Raw genomic sequence first — 22,317 nt, 5'->3', positions numbered from 1 at the left:
TGGCACGTGGATCGGCAATATCAGATCCGTGAATTACGTCAGTATCGTACCCGATACCGATATTGGATCGGTCCCATCCCTAATTAGTGATACTGAATTTGTGTGTGTCTGTGTGCGTGCATGTGTGCAAGAGTGTATACTCTGTATGTGTGTTAGAGCAAGAGAGAAACAGAGTGTATACTGTGTGTGTGTTAGAGCAAGAGAGAAACAGAGTGTATACTGTGTGTGTGTGTTAGAGCAAGAGAGAAACAGAGTGTATACTGTGTGTGTGTTAGAGCAAGAGAGAAACAGAGTGTATACTGTGTGTGTGTGTTAGAGCAAGAGAGAAACAGAGTGTATACTGTGTATGTGTGTTAGAGCAAGAGAGAAACAGAGTGTATACTGTGTATGTGTGTTAGAGCAAGAGAGAAACAGAGTGTATACTGTGTGTGTGTGTTAGAGCAAGAGAGAAACAGAGTGTATACTGTGTATGTGTGTTAGAGCAAGAGAGAAACAGAGTGTATACTGTGTGTGTGTGTTAGAGCAAGAGAGAAACAGAGTGTATACTGTGTATGTGTTAGAGCAAGAGAGAAACAGAGTGTATACTGTGTATGTGTGTTAGAGCAAGAGAGAAACAGAGTGTATACTGTGTGTGTGTGTTAGAGCAAGAGAGAAACAGAGTGTATACTGTGTGTGTGTTAGAGCAAGAGAGAAACAGAGTGTATACTGTGTATGTGTGTTAGAGCAAGAGAGAAACAGAGTGTATACTGTGTGTGTGTGTTAGAGCAAGAGAGAAACAGAGTGTATACTGTGTATGTGTTAGAGCAAGAGAGAAACAGAGTGTATACTGTGTATGTGTGTTAGAGCAAGAGAGAAACAGAGTGTATACTGTGTATGTGTGTTAGAGCAAGAGAGAAACAGAGTGTATACTGTGTATGTGTGTTAGAGCAAGAGAGAAACAGAGTGTATACTGTGTATGTGTGTTAGAGCAAGAGAGAAACAGAGTGTATACTGTGTGTGTGTGTTAGAGCAAGAGAGAAACAGAGTGTATACTGTGTATGTGTGTTAGAGCAAGAGAGAAACAGAGTGTATACTGTGTGTGTGTTAGAGCAAGAGAGAAACAGAGTGTATACTGTGTGTGTGTTAGAGCAAGAGAGAAACAGAGTGTATACTGTGTATGTGTTAGAGCAAGAGAGAAACAGAGTGTATACTGTGTGTGTGTTAGAGCAAGAGAGAAACAGAGTGTATACTGTGTATGTGTGTTAGAGCAAGAGAGAAACAGAGTGTATACTGTGTATGTGTGTTAGAGCAAGAGAGAAACAGAGTGTATACTGTGTGTGTGTTAGAGCAAGAGAGAAACAGAGTGTATACTGTGTATGTGTGTTAGAGCAAGAGAGAAACAGAGTGTATACTGTGTGTGTGTTAGAGCAAGAGAGAAACAGAGTGTATACTGTGTATGTGTGTTAGAGCAAGAGAGAAACAGAGTGTATACTGTGTATGTGTGTTAGAGCAAGAGAGAAACAGAGTGTATACTGTGTATGTGTGTTAGAGCAAGAGAGAAACAGAGTGTATACTGTGTGTGTGTTAGAGCAAGAGAGAAACAGAGTGTATACTGTGTGTGTGTTAGAGCAAGAGAGAAACAGAGTGTATACTGTGTGTGTGTGTTAGAGCAAGAGAGAAACAGAGTGTATACTGTGTATGTGTGTTAGAGCAAGAGAGAAACAGAGTGTATACTGTGTATGTGTGTTAGAGCAAGAGAGAAACAGAGTGTATACTGTGTGTGTGTGTTAGAGCAAGAGAGAAACAGAGTGTATACTGTGTATGTGTGTTAGAGCAAGAGAGAAACAGAGTGTATACTGTGTGTGTGTGTTAGAGCAAGAGAGAAACAGAGTGTATACTGTGTATGTGTTAGAGCAAGAGAGAAACAGAGTGTATACTGTGTATGTGTGTTAGAGCAAGAGAGAAACAGAGTGTATACTGTGTGTGTGTGTTAGAGCAAGAGAGAAACAGAGTGTATACTGTGTGTGTGTTAGAGCAAGAGAGAAACAGAGTGTATACTGTGTATGTGTGTTAGAGCAAGAGAGAAACAGAGTGTATACTGTGTGTGTGTGTTAGAGCAAGAGAGAAACAGAGTGTATACTGTGTATGTGTTAGAGCAAGAGAGAAACAGAGTGTATACTGTGTATGTGTGTTAGAGCAAGAGAGAAACAGAGTGTATACTGTGTATGTGTGTTAGAGCAAGAGAGAAACAGAGTGTATACTGTGTATGTGTGTTAGAGCAAGAGAGAAACAGAGTGTATACTGTGTATGTGTGTTAGAGCAAGAGAGAAACAGAGTGTATACTGTGTGTGTGTGTTAGAGCAAGAGAGAAACAGAGTGTATACTGTGTATGTGTGTTAGAGCAAGAGAGAAACAGAGTGTATACTGTGTGTGTGTTAGAGCAAGAGAGAAACAGAGTGTATACTGTGTGTGTGTTAGAGCAAGAGAGAAACAGAGTGTATACTGTGTATGTGTTAGAGCAAGAGAGAAACAGAGTGTATACTGTGTGTGTGTTAGAGCAAGAGAGAAACAGAGTGTATACTGTGTATGTGTGTTAGAGCAAGAGAGAAACAGAGTGTATACTGTGTATGTGTGTTAGAGCAAGAGAGAAACAGAGTGTATACTGTGTGTGTGTTAGAGCAAGAGAGAAACAGAGTGTATACTGTGTATGTGTGTTAGAGCAAGAGAGAAACAGAGTGTATACTGTGTGTGTGTTAGAGCAAGAGAGAAACAGAGTGTATACTGTGTATGTGTGTTAGAGCAAGAGAGAAACAGAGTGTATACTGTGTATGTGTGTTAGAGCAAGAGAGAAACAGAGTGTATACTGTGTATGTGTGTTAGAGCAAGAGAGAAACAGAGTGTATACTGTGTGTGTGTTAGAGCAAGAGAGAAACAGAGTGTATACTGTGTGTGTGTTAGAGCAAGAGAGAAACAGAGTGTATACTGTGTATGTGTGTTAGAGCAAGAGAGAAACAGAGTGTATACTGTGTATGTGTGTTAGAGCAAGAGAGAAACAGAGTGTATACTGTGTATGTGTGTTAGAGCAAGAGAGAAACAGAGTGTATACTGTGTATGTGTGTTAGAGCAAGAGAGAAACAGAGTGTATACTGTGTGTGTGTTAGAGCAAGAGAGAAACAGAGTGTATACTGTGTGTGTGTTAGAGCAAGAGAGAAACAAACAGAGTGTATACTGTGTATGTGTTAGAGCAAGAGAGAAACAGAGTGTATACTGTGTGTGTGTTAGAGCAAGAGAGAAACAAACAGAGTGTATACTGTGTGTGTGTTAGAGCAAGAGAGAAACAAACAGAGTGTATACTGTGTGTGTGTTAGAGCAAGAGAGAAACAAACAGATTTGCAAGTTCTGTCTATTGTATTTTAAAACGACAACAGCGGTGTGAAGCATAAATGTGATGTCAAGCATAGACGAGTACAGTAAAATGATGCCCGATTTTCAGCACATTTTACTGCATGGATTATTGGAAGAAGCCTAAGCTGTAAACATTCATGCTAACTTACATCCAGGTAGTCGACGGGCAGGAAGGTTTCAGGCTCGGCTCGCTCTTCCTTTAAGAAGAGGATACATTCACGGGCCACCTTCTCCGAGGCCACCACGATGGCGTTCAAGTTGCGGCCAAACACTTTGGTGACAGCCAGCTGGTACTTCTTATGGATGGGGCTGCAGAGGTCCACCAGACGGCCATACTGGGACAGGCAACATGGGAGACATGTTTGAAACAGACGGCCATACTGGGACAGGCAACACGGGAGACATGTTTGAAACAGACGGCCATACTGGGACAGGCAACACGGGAGACATGTTTGAAAAACTAGCTCCAGAATCCACAGATGATGATGAGGTGAAACACATCCGAATTATAGGGACACAATATTGACAAATAATTCATTGGTTAGAATGTTTTTGTCAATATTGTTCAGCCCTCAATTTTGTTTGTGTTGGAGAAAAGTTTGAAAAATATCATATTGAGAAAGATATATATATATATTTGTGTGTGTGTATATATATATATGTATATGTATATATATATATATATATATATATATATATATATATATATATATATATATATATATATATATATATATATATATATATTGTTCAGCCCTACCAAAGATGTATCCCTCCTCATTGCCCAAGTCTGTCTCTCACCAGTGTTTCGGGGTAAAGTCTGTCTCTCACCAGTGTTTCAGGGTAAAATCTGTCTCTCACCAATGTTTCGGGGTAGAGTCTGTTTCTCACCAGTGTTTCAGGGTAAAGTCTGTCTCTCACCAGTCTTTCAGGGTAAAGTCTGTCTCTCACCAGTCTTTCAGGGTAAAGTCTGTTTCTCACCAGTGTTTCAGGGTAAAATCTGTCTCTCACCAGTGTTTCGGGGTAGAGTCTGTTTCTCACCAGTGTTTCAGGGTAAAGTCTGTCTCTCACCAGTCTTTCAGGGTAAAGTCTGTCTCTCACCAGTCTTTCAGGGTAAAGTCTGTTTCTCACCAGTGTTTTGGGGTAAAGTCTGTCTCTCACCAGTGTTTCAGGGTAAAATCTGTCTCTCACCAGTGTTTCGGGGTAGAGTCTGTTTCTCACCAGTGTTTCAGGGTAAAGTCTGTCTCTCACCAGTGTTTCGGGGTAAAGTCTGTCTCTCACCAGTGTTTCAGGGTAAAGTCTGTCTCTCACCAGTGTTTCGGGGTAAAGTCTGTCTCTCACCAGTGTTTTGGGGTAAAGTCTGTCTCTCACCAGTGTTTCAGGGTAAAATCTGTCTCTCACCAGTGTTTCGGGGTAGAGTCTGTTTCTCACCAGTGTTTCAGGGTAAAGTCTGTCTCTCACCAATGTTTCGGGGTAGAGTCTGTTTCTCACCAGTGTTTCAGGGTAAAGTCTGTTTCTCACCAGTGTTTCAGGGTAAAGTCTGTCTCTCACCAGTGTTTCAGGGTAAAGTCTGTTTCTCACCAGTGTTTCAGGGTAAAGTCTGTCTCTCACCAGTGTTTCGGGGTAAAGTCTGTTTCTCACCAGTGTTTCAGGGTAGAGTCTGTCTCTCACCAGTGTTTCGGGGTAAAGTCTGTCTCTCACCAGTGTTTCAGGGTAAAGTCTGTCTCTCACCAGTGTTTCGGGGTAAAGTCTGTCTCTCACCAGTGTTTCAGGGTAAAGTCTGTCTCTCACCAGTGTTTCGGGGTAAAGTCTGTCTCTCACCAGTGTTTCGGGGTAGAGTCTGTCTCTCACCAGTGTTTCGGGGTAAAGTCTGTCTCTCACCAGTGTTTCAGGGTAGAGTCTGTCTCTCACCAGTGTTTCGGGGTAAAGTCTGTCTCTCACCAGTGTTTCAGGGTAGAGTCTGTCTCTCACCAGTGTTTCGGGGTAAAGTCTGTCTCTCACCAGTGTTTCAGGGTAGAGTCTGTCTCTCACCAGTGTTTCAGGGTAGAGTCTGTCTCTCACCAGTGTTTCGGGGTAAAGTCTGTCTCTCACCAGTGTTTCAGGGTAGAGTCTGTCTCTCACCAGTGTTTCAGGGTAAAGTCTGTCTCTCACCAGTGTTTCGGGGTAAAGTTTGCGGAGCCTCCCCAGCACCTCGTTGCGCTGTTGTTGGTGTCGGCTTTCCTGGCTGGCCAAGCTGGCGTTACCCAGCTCCTCCACTACCTGGCCCAGCTCCTGGTTCACCTCCTCTCTGCGGTGGTGTCCCTGCTTCACCTCCCCACTCAGGCTCTCTTCTCGCTGACGGTGCTCCTCAAGGGACGCCCTGACACACACAGTGAAGTATTCAACACTATTCTAGCTATCTGACACACACACAGTGAAGTATTCAACAATATTCTAGCTATCTGGGGAAATGACCGGGAGTTTTATTTCAGCTGGGATTGTTTTAGCCCCAGTAATTTGACATCCAAAAGCAGGGCAGCATACAAGCAGGATAGAGGTAGTGGATGAGGTAAACAGGTGTCTTACTTGCAGGTGTTGGTGTAAACAGGTGTCTTACTTGCAGGTGTTGGTGTAAACAGGTGTCTTACTTGCAGGTGTTGGTGTAAACAGGTGTCTTACTTGCAGATGTTGATGTACTCTTCCAGTTTCTCTGCTCTGCAAGTCAAGTCCTCCAGCTGGCTCTGGTTGTTCTGGATGCTAGCCTATGCCCACAACAGATTAGACTAGGTCAGTTCAAAGTGGGGTTTTATTAAGGCTATAGGCTACTGATCACAGATTTATGTCAAAACTGGACTACACTTATTTGACATATTTGTCTTCCTGTGACTGTTCTTTGCTTATTAACTAAGAAAAATGCATATTTACTGATGACAGTACATTACATTACATTACAGTAATGTAATGTAATGTACTGTCGTATTTATGACAGTACCTGCACGTCCTTCTTCTTGCGCTGGTAGAAGGCCATCTTCTCGCTGTCGGCCATCACCTCCCAGTGCAGCTTTTCAGCCTGCTGGCTGAGGACAGCACCCTGCTTCCTGGCCAGCTCCTTCAGCTCATTGTAGCGCTCCAGCTGCCCACACACACACGCGTGCGCACAAACACACACACGCACACAAACACACGCACACCAACGCACGCACACCAACGCACGCACACAAACACACACAGGCACACACACAAACATGCTGAAGGTTACATATTGCATCTTTAAAGTCGAGCTGAACCCAAAAATGACTTTTCTTTTCTTATAATACCTGGGTATGCAGTGCACCTATTTAATAATGTATGCCAAAAAAACACAAAAATCTAATTTCTTTAGTTTTTCACACTTTTTCACATCAAAAGTTCCTTTTTCAAGATTTCATTGATAACAGTACAGTACAGTACAGTTTGCTGACGTCACCTAGTACTATCAAATTTCTACCCCATTTCAACCAATCATATCAGGACATGCAGCTGTCAATCAAATCTTCATTTAAGGATAATTTTCTCTTCCAAATGAAGTAGAAGATGGCGCCTAGTGCCTGTCATCTGGCAGAATTCCTATCCCATAAACTAACTACTAACTTGGCCAATTGTTAGAAACATGAACAAAAACCAAAAACTATCATCTCTAAGAATGCAAAGAAATGTAACTGGCTCGTTAAAACGCGCATTCCAGGGATATCGTATTTACAGAAATAGCGTAAAAGGCGCACGCTTGAGAGCCTGCGGTTGTCAGGGGTCGCCCTCGGAGATTCCAGGCCGGCGGGCAGCACCCATGCATCGGATTGTCCGCTCGCTCCGCACGAAGTAGCTGGCTGCCTGGTACTCCGCGGATCCCACTCGCGTAGCATGACAACACGCTGAATCCCACTCGATTTGGGGGTGGAACACGCCATGATTGACCAATGCCAAAGCCAGTCGACAGAATTGTCAAATCAAATCATCGACATGATACTATGACCCGCCTCTCAACTTGTCATCTCAGACAAATTATGTTTTCAGTCTGAAACAGACTGCGGAACACGTGACGAACGGGTTCAGTTCGACTTTAAGGTCCCACACATAGCAACAATAAGTTTGTATGTTAATGTTACATTAGTAAGTAAGTAAAACTTTATTTGTATAGCACCCTTCTGGTGTGGTTTAAAAGCAAAATATAAAATACAAAAATTGCAAAAGATTCTGCATTTCAGTGTCGAGTTCCCATCAGCACACTCCCCAAATTTGAAGTGGATCTGACCAACGGTTCTCGAGATACGCGAAGGACAGAGACAGAGAGAGAGAGGGAGGGAGAGAGAGAGAGACAGAGGAAGAGATATTGATATAGAGAGAGACAGTCGCTGCCGTCATTATAGTGTACTGTAGAATGACTTTGGGTTTTATTGCTAGGGGAAGAGTGGCAAAGCAGAGAAGCATGTGTTTCCAGCCCCCCCCCCCCCCCCCACCTGCTCCTCTCCCAGCTGGATGTCTCTTCCTCGGGAGGCCGCCTCCTCCTGGACATGCTTCTCGTAGCTGGTCCAGACCCTCTCCAGCTGGGCCAACTCCTGTCTGCTCTCTGCCAGCTGCTGCTCCTTCTTGGCCCTCAGCTTGTGGCCCTTCTGCAGGGCGGCGCGGACCTCCTCAGCCTTCTTCATGTGATGGGAGGTGTTCACCTTGGCCTTGATGTACTGGGACCGATGCAGTGACACGATCTTCTCCTGGCCCCTGGGCCACAGAGTGAGAGGAGGCCTGGGTTAAGTCTACGCTCCATTCCTACCGTATACATTTTCAGATGTAAAAGACTTCATGCAGCTGAAGTGGACTTAACTTTGTTTGATTATTTATTTGTGTCATGACTCAAGGCAGACCTTGCTGTTTGGCATAATGCCCTACTTGAGAGAACAAAAACAAGTTAAAGTGAGAAAGTGAGCAAGTTAAAGGGACAGCTCACCCTAAAATCCAAAATACATATTTTTCCTCTCACCTGTAGTGCTATTTATCCATCTATATCGTTTTGGGATAGTTGCCAAAGTTTTGGAGATATCGGCCGCAGAGATGTCTGCCTTCTCTTCAATACAATGCACTTTGATTGGCATGTTATGTTTGAAATTGCTATATAAATAAAATGTATTATTATTATTACAATGGCACTGGATGGTACTCAGCTTGTAGTGCTCGAACACCAAAAAAATAAATTTGAAAAACTCAACAGCATTGTCTCTTTCCAGAAATCATGACCCGGTTACTCAAGATAATGCACAGACTTTGTTGTGAGCAGTTTCTATTTTCTTTTGCAGTCTCATGTAGGAACTAGCTAGCAGCAGCTAGCGGCTGTAGTTCGGTCAAAAGAAAATAGTTCCTCCATGAAACTGCTCATAACAAGGTCTGTGGATTATCTTGAGTAACGGGGTCATGATTTCTGGAAAGACACAATGCTATTGAGTTTTTCAAATGTATTTGTTTGGCACTTTGAGCACCACAAGCCGAGTGCCATCCAGTTCCATTGTATTGGAGAGAAGGCAGAAACTCTGCGGCTGATATCTCCAAAACTCAGGCAACTAACACAAAACGATATAGATGGATAAATAGCACTACAGGTGATAGGGGATATACGTAGCCTATTTTGGATTTTAGGGTGAGCCGTTCCTTTAAGGTCACAGAACAAAAACAAAATATTCACCACTGACTGTATTCACCACTTTATTGGGTTGCTCAAGCGCACTCTGTCCATAATTACTATATTTCTGACAGCACTTGAAGGTGGCATGTGCTTACTACTGCAGTGACAGTGCAAACAAGTGGGAAATCTATGAGCTAATGATGTCAATATAATGATGTCAATATTGGACTTTTGAACTCACTGTGGAATCATTTGACTGGAGATTTGGCTTGGATCATGCAGCACAAGCTGTATGGAGTAATATGGCCTTTTTATAGAGACACTGCATGAAATACTGCACCCATCACGGGGGAAAACCTCCGTTCATTTCCACACACCAGCGTCATTTTCCTTGAATTAAACATAGCTAAAAGCTGTTGTGTGGTGGGCTGCGCAGACAACAAATGTAAAAAATCGCCAGTTAAAGTGTTTTTGTACTCCTGAGCAAAACAAGGAAGCCATTGAGAATTGGCGAGAAGAAAAATGTGGATCTAGCGGTCAAGAAGTAAGTTGGAGTGTTCATCTTCCGTATATACGATCTTTTTGTGCAACACGCAACCATGCACGTGACAGGAGAACGCCAGGATTGGAGGGGGGGTTTCCGTTTTCCCCCATCTTGGGCGTGGCTTCTGAATGATGACGCGTTACGCAGTGTCTCTATAGGATGTTCTAAAGCAGTGCTTCCTAAACTGGGGTACAGTATGCGTTCCCACTAGGGGTACATGGAGCTATTACAGGGGGTACTTGGGATAAAGGAGAAAATGGACAAATGTAAGAATAAACCATTTCCAACCACCTAAAACGTTCAGATAAATCTGCTCAGGAGGCACTAATTGCAACTCTTTGACTCCATTTCTTATTTTGTAATGTTATATTCTTCAAAAGGTGGCTTATCATTCATTCACTGCATCATTTGCTATAGTTTTCTCTTGCAGTTTTCCAAGCAAAATGTGGCAGTCTGGTAAAGTGGGTACTTGGATTCAGAAATCAGGGAAAGGGGGTACTGAAGCAAAAAAGTTTGAGAACCACTGTTCTAAAGAAACATATCCAGCAACTTCTGTTGCTTTGAAGAAGGCTATCATGGAGCTGCACTAGCCAACTCACTTCAATGAATTTACAAACTGCACCAGTGTTTCAACACTGACATAAATCAATTGTCAACTATTAAATTAATCTCCAACTATTTAGATTGAATTAATTGGTTGATACATTTTTTAAGATGAAAAAAATTATTTGATTCCAGCTTATTAAATGTGAATATGTTGTGGTTGCTTTACTCCTCTATGACAGTTAACTGAATATCTTTGAGTTGTGGACAAAAGAAGACATTTGAGGATGTCATCTTTGACTTTGGGATACACTGATCAACATTTTATAGACCAAAAAACAAATCGATCAATCGAGAAAATAAACAATTAAAATAATCATTAGTTGCAGCCCTAGTGTTCAAACAGCTTGATGACCGATAGGAATTGTTAGTGCAGTCCCTCATCGATTCCGGTGAGTTATGCAATTTGGAACCGGGACTAAATTGGAACCGGTTCTCAATACCCAATCCAAGTTCAGTCTAAGTCTGAAGAAGAAAGCTATTTTCTTAGTTCTTATACAGTACTATCTCACACACACACACACACACACACACACACACACACACACACACACACACACACACACACACACACACACACACACACACACACACACACACACACACACACACACACACACACACACACACACACACACACACACACACACACACACACACACACACACACACACACACACACACACACACACACACACACACACACACACACACACACACACACACACACACACACACACACACACACACACACACACACACACACACACACACACACACACACACACACACACACACACACACACACACACACACACACACACACACACACACACACACCGGATCTCCTTCTCAATGTGTTGCAGCTCTCTGGTGAGGCAGCCATGCTCCTTCTTGTGGGCTTTAACGCTCTGCTCCCACTCCTCCCGGTGGTGGCACTGAGCGGCTGCAGCCTGCTGCTTCTCCGTCAGGAGGACAGCGAGGCTGGTGATGCTCTTGTTGTTGTGGTAAAGCTGAAACAGGATCAGCGTCAGACGGCTCTGATTCAGCTCGTCCAGCAGCTCCTGGTATTTCTCGGCCTGAGGTGGGGGAGGGGAGAGGTGGGCAGAGGGCAAATGTCAGCTGAACTGTGGCACTATCACTGTCCCTAGGCTTTAGTTGTAGTATTTTTTAATTTGTGTTTATTTGGTATTTATCTATTTTGTATTTTTAATTGGACTGCAGACAATGGTCATCTAGCATGCTGATGACTGTGCTGTAACTGATTGTCCTGGTAACACTTTCTATGAAGGCCATGACTATAATGCATTACCAGCACAGTCATAAGACATTATAATGCATTTATAAGGCTTTATAAAACTCTTTATAAATGTTTACCATAATGCATGGCAGCTTATAACACGGTTTATAAAGTATTATATGTGATGGACATACTGTCATGTATTATACATTTAGTATTCATAATGCTTTATACCTCCATGCCAAAGTGACAACAGTCTTTGAAAGAATAACCTTTTTGTTTTACACTTTACTTGCAGCCAGCAAATACCGCTTATAAGTCCTCATAACTGTTATAGTATCATACCATTTCTAATAACCTTATAGTGCTGTCACTTTACTTATAGCTCACAAAGTCATGCTACATCGCTTTATTGACGTTTATTATTATGCCCACCACTTATACTTTATAAACCTTGTTTTAAGTTAATAAACATGAGTAGTTTTATAAATGCATTATGTCTTATGAAAGTCCTCATAATGCCTTATAGACATGACCTTCATAGAAACTGTTATAGTATTTGTTTTTCAGAGCTTCAAGCGATCCTGATCCACCCTGCTGTAGTGTCCTTGAGCAAGACACTGAGCCCCTACTAACTTCAGTGCTGCAGCTGGGCCTGACCTCTTGTGGTAGAAATAGGCATAGCAGCAGCAGTAGCGATAGCAGTCGCATAGAATGTCTGTTTTTATCCGTTTATTTATTCATTATTAGGATCGCCATCAGCATTAGGTGACAGTTAGTCATCCTGGAGTCCTACACACAAAACAAAATATATACGAAATGATGCACACATGACAACAAAAGAAACGAAATATGACAACAGTGATACAATAATAGATACAAAAAACAGATTATAGTCACATCAATCTGCATCAGCTCTTTCTTCAAAGTATCTTGTGGGTCGAGGAAATCTCAGATGGCAAATTATTCTGTAGATAAGTAAACTGTTCACCAGGTTATCACCAGCCAAATGCTGGTTAATGTTTGGCTGGTGAATTTGTTTAGTCTATCGTATCAGTCACTATTGCGCTGTAACCTGTAGGTCCTGTTTTATTCTAAAAATGTAGTTGGCTGGTGATACCGCTCAAGCGTCTGGTGAATTTTGGCAACAAGCCACTTCACCATGCAGGTGGACTAAATGCTTACTTTCCTACTATTGTCCCCTATTACCTCTATGTTTTCTTGGGACACCTCCTTCTTCTGGAGAGCGGCCGATTTCTTTTGATGGAAGTGAAACTGGGTGTCCTCTTTGGCCTTCTGCAGTGCCTTCTTCTTCTTGTTGTAGTCCTCAGCATGGGCCACGGACTGACTGATGCGCTCAAATATCTTGGTCCTCTCATTTGGGTCCTTCATAGCAATGGACTCCACTTCCCCCTGTTGGGGAGGATGAACAGCCACTTATTACATCACCACTACCAGCCATTTTAGTAGTCATTGTCAGGGGTGTCATGTAAGCCAGTGGTTCTCTTATGTACCCTTAAGCTGTTTTTCCATGCCAATAATAAACCTCACTCATGCATGTTTACCATTCTCCTAAATGTGTTCTATAACTCTTAGTTGAATAGGCAGACATACAAGTCAATCCATACCAAATATATTGGGAATCACTGATGTAATACTCACACAAATCATTTCTCCAAGTTTTATATTGAAAACTCAGACCCAAAAAGGATTGATACACTCACTGAAATAATTTCTCCAAGGCTGTACGTCTGCATCTGGGAGACGGTTGCTAAGTTTGGTTGATGATGGACAGTATTTACCATGTTTTTCAAAGCACTGTAATCGCGGTACCACGGTTTTAATGATAATGAAAATTTGAAAGGGTACGGTTAAGGAATTTTATCACGGTTATCATTAAAACTGGTTATCGTGACATCCCTAATTGTGGATAGTCTTTTTATGTGAATTTATGCCCTGTTAAAATGTTTGTGTGAAGCAGACAGGATTTAGCTCTTATTCAAGAAAAGTGGCAGCAGTGTAGAAGCTAGTGTAGAAGTGAGTGTAATTTCCAATCATCATAACAGCACAAATAATTGACATGAAAATCTCTAAATACAGTGAACCCCTAATATACAGTGGGGGATTACTGAGCTACAAAAGCTGATTTTGTGACATTTTAAAATTACCCCCCACAAAGAAAAGAAAGTCTTATATGTCAAATTGCATAAAGTTGTGTCATTATCTGAGGGGGGGTTTGCTCTAAATTCTGCCCCCTCAGAATCTTGGCTTACATCAGTGATTAACAAGAGAAAATAATGGATCTGCACACCACTGGAGCTCCCGTGTACTATTTTTTTTTTTTATCATGCGTGACGTTTCGAGCCGGTCGGCTCTTTTTCAGACACTTTCTCTTTGATCCAGCACCCACCCTAACTGCTTTGGATGTGCGTGCCTCCCCTAATTTTATTAGTACTTTTTGAAAAATTTCAGCACATTTTAACAAACTGTGATAATACTGATAACGTGATAATTTTGGTCATTATAATTGTGATATTAAATTTTCATATCGTTTAGGGATGCACCGATCGATCGGCACGTGACCGGAAATGGCCGATTTTCACGTGATCGGCCTCGATCGGTGATCTGCGCCGGTCACTCTAAATAGCCGATTCTGTGAGCCGATTTTCACATGACGTGCGCGCACCCCAAAGCACCGAGACAGGCACCCAGCCACCACACCACACACGCCAGCATACCTTCCTCGTTGTGGATTTTTTTCACCGTCAGTGAAGTAGACAAATCTCGCAGTTTGTCACACATGCAAGTCGAAAATAAGCCTGGAGACAGAGATGCGGCCGAGTCCCGCTCGGCTGGAGTCAAGTCTGAGCGGCTCGCTTCACCTCACTGGCCCCCCTCTCTCTGCTCTCTCTACCCGGGAAGCAGTGCTGCTGCACCCGGCCACAGTGCACAGCCGACTTGGCGAGGTGAACGCGAGCATTGTGTCCACCATTCCCCGACCTGCCTTTTCCATTCCACATCAGCGCTGGTGCCTCAGCCTGTCAGTCATGTTGTAACGTAGATACAGGAGAGACTATTTGTTTCGTATTGCAAATAGAACGACGGACATAATAATAAAAATGCCTCGGACTCACAAGTGTGCAAGGATTTCTGTGCGTGACGATATTTTTTCGGATGGCAGATAAAAATACGCATACCAAACTTCAGACTGTGTAAACTCCGCCTGATATTCAGACTGAAGATCGTTACTGTAACTCATAAACTCATTTCCCCTCTACTCAAGAGGACTGGTCTGGAGCCAGGCTATAAACTCCTTGTCCATGGATCATTTTGATGTTCTGTTGCACCTGTTTTCTTTTGGAAAAGTAAATGCATGATCAAGGATCAAGGATACTTTATTTGTCACTTGCACAGAAATACAGTGTAAAACATGCAGTGAAATGCAATGGGACTTGGTCTCTGCAATGTGCCAGAAAAGGTAGATATCAATAAAAAAACAGTAAAACAATAAAAGACACAGAACATATAGAGACATAAAGTGCTGATAGCTGTGGGATATAGGCTATTGGATTTAATTTAATTTTTGTATTCATTGTATTTGCACAAAAAAGCTCTGTCCAGTAGCCTAACCTGGAACACTTTTATTTTGAGATGTGTTTGAGTGAGATGGTCCTACTTCATGCAAATGATAAGATAAGATTATTTGGATCCCCATTAGATGTAAGAATTGTTCTATGAATCTTAATTTTCAAACAAAGTTATAAAAACGTTTGTGTAAGCTGTCAATTGTTGTTTTTAGAAGAAAAAAAATCGGAATCGGCAGAAATCGGTATCGGCAAGTCAGACTATTCAAAAATCGGAAATCGGAATCGGCCAAGAAAATGGCAATCGGTGCATCCCTAATATCGTTCCATCTCTATCCACAATAGAAATTAATTTAGACAACAATAGAGATAATAAAGGCACAGATTAAAAGAACATGCCAACATGGTAATAGGTCTTTCAAACACAATGCAAATCTTTCAATTCAATCTGATTCTGCATAGATTTCCACAACCCTCATTAGTGTGTTGCTTGCACCTGTGTTTACCCTGCCAATTTGACACAAAATGCCCCCCGTGAAAAGGGTCTATTCTGTGTTGTGTTTGTGTTACATGTTATGTCACAGTGTTTCTAGGGATGCATGATATATCGGCAATCATATCGGTATCGGCAGATGTTAGTCATTTATTAACATATCGGCATCGGTCTGATGTTGCAATGTTAACATCGAGAGGAACATTGAGAGGAAACATTGTGATAAATCTATGATTTATGGGCTCTTCCAAATCTTTTGGAAATAAGGAAATGCATAACTTTTTCAAATTCATATAGTTTACATGCGTTTTTCAGTATGTACAAAATGTTATCATAGAAATTTGTTTTTATACAGATCATATCGACATGGGTAAATATCGGTTATCGGCCATAACAGCAATGTTAATATCTGTTATCGGTATCGGCCAAAACTTTCACATCAGCGCATCCCTAAGTGTTTCCTTTCCATTCATTTAGCTGCAGTGGCCCCCACACTTATAACACTGTAGATATAATAACTGATATTTGATTCATCATAGTACAGTTCCTTTACTGTTTACCTGGAAAACCAGACAGTTTCTAGTCTTGGTCACAATGCCAATCTTCTGCAGCTCCTCCAAGTATTTGGCCAAAGCAACCTGAATACCATTGACGTGATATTCACAGAAGTCACCTGAAAAATATAATGTTGTTCTTCCATCAAAAGGCAAAATATGATAATGGTATGGTTGCAACTAATGGACAGAACATCTGAAAAGTCACACAGCAAGTGTGCTGCAATTGTCAGAAGCAGGTCTGTATGATACTCCAGTATAGCAAGTTCCTTGTCATGTCAAGCTCAATGTCTTGTCTGCATCTCATGAAAAAGAGCTTGCAGACAAAATTGGCATGGATGGCTATATAGTAGTAAAAAAGCAGTCGCGCACGCACATCCAACACAATAAAGCAGGTGCAGGAACCAAAAACAGCCAAATGTAAAAAGAAGGTCTGCACAAGGAAGACAAGTCTGAGGAAGAGCGTGTGCTCGAAACGTCTGTCTGTGTTGGATGGCTAATTAAAAACGTCACTGTGTCTGTGTTGGATGGCTAATTAAAAGGTAAACCGGAGCTCAGTGTGCGGACCTTCTTTCTTTTTACATGGATGGCTATATACCATGAAATAGTGTTGGAGAGTAATTTCATTAGCCTATATGTAATTCCAACAGTATTTTAACTACATAATCAATAGCTTGGTAGTAGCTGAGGTGAATTGTAATTCAGATAGTGCTTTGATGAGTTTATGATTTTTTTTGTCATTTTGTATAATTCACGTTACAAATAGGCTACAGTTGATGTATTTTGGTTGCAAACACCATAAAGTTCACACTCCACCACAGGTCCAGACTGTAATCTCTTTACTTTAGACAGGAGTGATGGATATTGCACAACACAGCCTAACGTTATTACTTGTTCCTGCAACATTGCATTCGCAAATATGGTTATAGCTATTTAGTTTGTGTTTATGTCCGTGTACTATCTATGGTCCATGTAGACAATGTAGTTTGAACTGCTTTTCTTTTGTTTTCTTAAGGAAAACTAACATTTCCCTTGTGGATAACTTGTAGTTCATCTTCTTCCAAGTAACTGATAGCTTGTCGTCAAACTAACGTTAGCCTTAGCTTGTCGTCAAACTAACGTTAGCCTTTGAAAGTAGACTTCCCAACACTGAAACTATAATGTCGAGCTACATAATAGGGACTTTAAATGAGATATCTTTAACTCACCGACGATGCTCCGACAGAATACCCGCTCCTCGTCGTTGTCGTCGCAGTACCGCATGGTGACGCTGGCCTTGTTGGACACCGGCATCCCGAGATGGGCTCCGTGGATCAGGTCCCGGGTTCGCTTCACCCGCAGAGAGGAGACCCGCTCCCCCAGGGCGAAGCTCATGGCGTCCATCACATTGGACTTGCCTGGTTTCATTTTCAAATGATCAACACACGAGGTCACTTATATGTTCAGGGTTGAGAATTAATTAATAAGTTGGCCAGTCAGACAGGGGGTCAAGTTAGCAAACTGTGTCCGATAATGGACGTAACGTTAGCTAGCTTAGTTCACCACGAGGCCAGTCATGCTAACATTGACATTAGCTAGTTCATTAACGTTAACTTGCTACAACAACCAAATTAAAAGTAGCGCTAGTGTTTAACATTACACTTACCAGAGCCATTCGTTCCAATAATACAAGTGAATTGCATGAAGGGACCGATAACTTGCTTCCCTCGCCATGACTTAAAGTCTTCAACCTCGATTTGCTTCAGAAACCCCATTTTAACCTGCCTGTCAGTCAGCATCTGCACCACGCATCTATGGCGTCTATGGAGGTAATGGCGGGGAGGGGGGCGGGGTTCGAGCCGAGGGGGATGTTCATATTAATGGAGGGGGGGACTAAAAGGCCATTATTCTTTGCTCATTGTTTGAGCAAAAGTGTGTGTGTGTGTGTGTGTGTGTGTGTGTGTGTGTGTGTGTGTGTGTGTGTGTGTGTGTGTGTGTGTGTGTGTGCGTGCGTGCGTGTGTGTGTACACACACATATATATATACACACACATATATATATATATATATATATACACACACACACACACACACACACACACACACACACACATAAATGTATATGTTATAGTAATGGTAATGGTAATGGTTTTCATTGTCATACGGTATATATATATATATATATATATATATGTGTGTGGTGGAGATTCAGAAGGTTGTTGGTTGAATCCATGCACCAAACTATGGCTTCAGAAATGTTCACATGATAAACTGCTGACTGTATGCCAGAAGTGATGCTTCTTTATCACTGATATCAATAGGCTGATGAAGGACACTGGACAGTCCCTGGCACAGCTGCTTGGTGTCTACTTGTTCACTGGTTCGAATCCCACCTGTTTCTTTATTTTTTTTATTTTTTTTTCCCCCGATTTTTTTATCCCATTTTTATCCCCCATTAGTGCTAATTAAATGTATTTATCCTGGTTGCTACTCCACCCTCTGCCAATCTGGGGAGAGCCGAAACTGGCTCCATGCTTCCTCCGAGACATGGGCAGTTAGCCAGCCGCTTCTTTTCACCTGACAGGAGAAGCTTCCCCGGAGCGGTAAGACATAGCACGTGGGAGGTTCACGCTATTCCAACCAGTTCCCCTCCCTCCGAACAGGCGCCCTTAACGACCAGAGGAGGAACCACGTTAGCAACCAGGATATTGCATGTTTTGGTGAGGGGTTCCTATATGAAGGAAACCCCCAGGGGGCATGGGGAGAACATGCAAACTCCACACAGAAAGGCCCTTTTGACGACCCCACCCGGGTGGTGGGCACTCGAGGAAATGCGGACAGGCACGCATTCCTTCAGCGCTCACAGCGTCCCAGGTGAGAATCGAACCCAGGACTTTCTAGCTGTGAGGCGACAGCTCTACCACCATTGTAGAGTCTACAATGAAAGCACTTGATGAACTCTTTCTACTGACAAACGAGCTGAAGTGTTAATTCTAAACCAATCCAGAGTTATTAATCAAAAGCCAAAAGACCTAACAGTGAACACACTGAACTACTATGGGCCAAAAGGGCATAAGTGTACCTAAAAAGAAAAGAAAATGTTCAATGAATGTAGAAATATTGCTCATTATATTGTCATCCACATGTTTATGAAGTGTTCATATTAAATTTTGAATTTAATAAACAAAAAAAGTATGGAATTTTTTTGTTTTGGGGTTTCCTGTAAAGTTGGTCAAATGTCACTTTATGCCCCCTCTGGTTCTCACCTCTTGCACTGCACACTGCCTTGCTGCAGTCTCTGTGTAGGGCAGCAGCACCAGTGTGTGTGTGTGCGTGTGCGTGTGCGTGTGTGTGTGTGTGTGTGTGTGTGTGTGTGTGTGTGTGTGTGTGTGTGTGTGTGTGTGTGTGTGTGTGTGTGTGTGTGTGTGTGTGTGTGTGTGCGTGCGTGTGTGCGTGTAGGGGCATGCTGCAGATCTCACTTTAGCAGTAACTAGTAGTAGTAAATTTACTCAAGACTTAAGTAAATTTAAGTCTTACTGGACATTTTACATGGACTTATTACATTTACATGGACCCCACTATATGTCACTTTAAAGGTATTTTACTTTGCACTTTATAATTTATAATTTGAAGATTGTCTTTCTGTCTGCTCAATATTTTGTTATTATTGTGATTGCTGCGCTGCATACTGCACAAATACAAATTCGAAACATGTTTACTCAAAATCTAAAATAATCTTGAATCTTGAATATTCATCTAATCTACAAAATGTTCCTGTGGCATGCTCCTGGACAAGGGTGAAAATCTGAAAAACGATATCCTTACCTTACCCTAAAATGATTATGATGTCCATGGGTATGCTATCTGTTGCTAATGCCAATTGTGTGGCTTCCAGCAGTGACCCTGCAGCAGCAGCAGAGGGCACTGTGTATCCACTCATAAACTGCTCACTGAGGCCAACTTTGCTACACATGAGCTTCCCAAACAGGACAGGACAGGACTCTTAAACAGAGGCAGATTCACTTGTGGACTCCATGCCAGCATATTTTATAATTGGTAGATTTGATTGGCTTAAACCTTGCTTTTTTTATTATTATTGAAACCATGGTTTGACATCAATTCAAAAACAAGTTGTATGTCACAAGTCAGTCCTGAGGCAACATGAAAAGTTAATGTAAATAATTAATTTCCAAAACTTAAAACATAATCATAAAAAAAGAAGTTCAAGTGCTGGAGAATCAGGGTGAGAAAGCATGTAGCATAAAGTTATTTTTGAAATATCAAAATGAGCTGAAATTAAAACCTATTATCTATGCTGTAAAAGTGTTTTGTCATAATTCATCTACTTTTTATGGTATCCTCTTTGACTTTCAGGAGATTTGATGGTCCTTTTTGTGTTCTGTGCTTTGTGTTCAGAAACACGTAAAGCTACGGTTTTAGAGATCATGTCTAGAGCAGGGGGTTTCAAAGAGTGAGACTGTGGGCCTCCCCCAGATACATCTTGGGAAAAAGGTGCCTCCCTTGCTCAATTCCTGGATGCCTATGGGATCATGATTATGTTATTTGCTCCCACAGACATGAGTCTATGGGGAAAGTGGGAAAAACTGGCAAATTACCCAAAACTACTGTATCTCTGAAGTAAATGTATCTCTTTAACCAAATCACACACATTTTAGGCTATATGATATCTCCTTTTAACAACCAATGTAATATTTTTTCACTTCCATTTACTGAACGTCCCTCATTCTCTGTGTCTAAAGTACCCCAGCAGTTTGACACTTCATGAGTGGTGGAAGCCAATCATTCGCTTTCAGAGCAACAGGTGAATGGAGCGCAAATGATTTCTCACTCTTCTCCAGCTGGACACTTGAACTTCTTTTTTATGATTATATTTTAATATTATGATTATTCTTTTTGTATATGTCACTGTAGAGAGAGAGAGAGAGAGAGAGAGAGAGAGAGAGAGAGAGAGAGAGAGAGAGAGAGAGAGGGGGGGAAGATAGAGAGAGAGAGGGATGACATATGACAGAGGTCATATCCCAACCAGATTTTAACCCAGGTCATTGTAGACACAAGGTCAGTCAACTGAAGTGCTGGGACTGGGCTTACTGTATATGACTGGTGGATCATTGTACATTACTTTTTCCGACATGGTGTGTATTTAAAAAAACAACGTGGGAATGGAGGGATGAGGTCACCGGGATTTTCAAATGTCATCGATAGGGTCAGTGAACATGTACATTATAGGCTACTGTACAGTCAGTGAACATATTAATACACAATGTGGAAAATATTAGGCACATCATCTTGATAATTTACTGTAAGTTTCAGCCCCATTTACACAATCCACATCTAAATTGTTCAAAATCCTTCTCTAACTTGTCTGCTTCTCTTTAGCCTTTCCTCCCTTGTGATTGCCAATTGGTATAGATTTAATATGGGAATCGATAGGGGACAATGGCCTGAATTACCGGGATCTGCTCATCATTGTAGCTAGCTACTGCTTCATGAAAAATTATGTTTGGTGTCCACACACACACACACACACACACACACACACACACACCCTACTGCCCTCATCCAAAAAATGTATTTCATTTCATTGGCCTGTGGTTGAGGAGGGTGCAGAGAGGACACGCCCATATCCAGATGTGCCCCCCCCCCCTCTCTCTCTCTCTCTCTCTCTCTCTCTCTCTCTCTCTCTCTCTCTCTCTCGCTCTCTCTCTCTCTTTTTCCGTCTCTCTCTCTCTCAACCTCATCAGTCCACTGTTGGCTTCAGTGGAACACTGAGCCTCGGGAGTCAACAGGAGAGGAGAGCACCTGGAAGTGACTTGCTTGGTTCTGGTCTGGAGCACTGACTGTGCAGCAGAGGCTAGGCTACATCTCGCTAGATCTGATGAGTTTTACGTCCATGCAACTTCAGATGTGCATCGGAATTTGTCCTGGGGGTTTGCTGTGTAGGCTACCTGGCCAGCCTCAGAGGGGGGAGAGGCCGGGCTGCTGTGCTGACTAGACGAGAGGCTGGTTCGCAGCAGGCAGGCAGGCAGCGGAGCATATGAGCAGAGCACTCTCTCTCCTCTCCCTCCCCTCACTGCTGCTCTCTGAGTCTGACAGGGAGCGGTCTGCTGTCTCGCTGCACACACAGGACCTGTGTGAATTCACATTTCGGATCTCTGACCCGTTTCGAGAGGCTTCTCTGGATGGAGGAAAGAAACCGCGGAGCGACTTCTTGAGTTAAAAAAAAAATCTTTCTTCTGGGCGACGGAATGGAATAACGGATTTGAACGGTTTCCACATGGATTTGGAAGTG

General features: G+C 42.2%; 1 protein-coding gene across 1 annotated transcript in view; it reads right to left on the bottom strand.

Annotated features, from left to right (window-relative positions):
* Positions 1 to 17,782, bottom strand: part of smc1b (structural maintenance of chromosomes 1B) — a gene marked incomplete at both ends in the record, with an annotated part of 43,380 nt that extends 25,598 nt beyond the window's left edge. The window contains 10 exons of the mRNA XM_083650622.1: positions 3,534 to 3,719; positions 5,536 to 5,743; positions 6,043 to 6,125; positions 6,356 to 6,496; positions 7,857 to 8,115; positions 10,998 to 11,236; positions 12,607 to 12,810; positions 16,035 to 16,147; positions 17,237 to 17,425; positions 17,674 to 17,782. Coding sequence (XP_083506748.1) covers positions 3,534 to 3,719; positions 5,536 to 5,743; positions 6,043 to 6,125; positions 6,356 to 6,496; positions 7,857 to 8,115; positions 10,998 to 11,236; positions 12,607 to 12,810; positions 16,035 to 16,147; positions 17,237 to 17,425; positions 17,674 to 17,782 — 1,731 coding nt within the window. The remainder of the gene's footprint in view (positions 1 to 3,533; positions 3,720 to 5,535; positions 5,744 to 6,042; positions 6,126 to 6,355; positions 6,497 to 7,856; positions 8,116 to 10,997; positions 11,237 to 12,606; positions 12,811 to 16,034; positions 16,148 to 17,236; positions 17,426 to 17,673) is intronic.
* Between the last annotated feature and the right edge of the window lie 4,535 nt (positions 17,783 to 22,317).

This window comes from Poromitra crassiceps (assembly GCF_964638095.1).
Source record: "Poromitra crassiceps genome assembly, chromosome: 14".
Taxonomy (NCBI): Eukaryota; Metazoa; Chordata; class Actinopteri; order Beryciformes; family Melamphaidae; genus Poromitra; species Poromitra crassiceps.
Note: the sequence above shows the minus strand (reverse complement) of the source record. Positions and strands in the feature narration are given on the sequence as shown.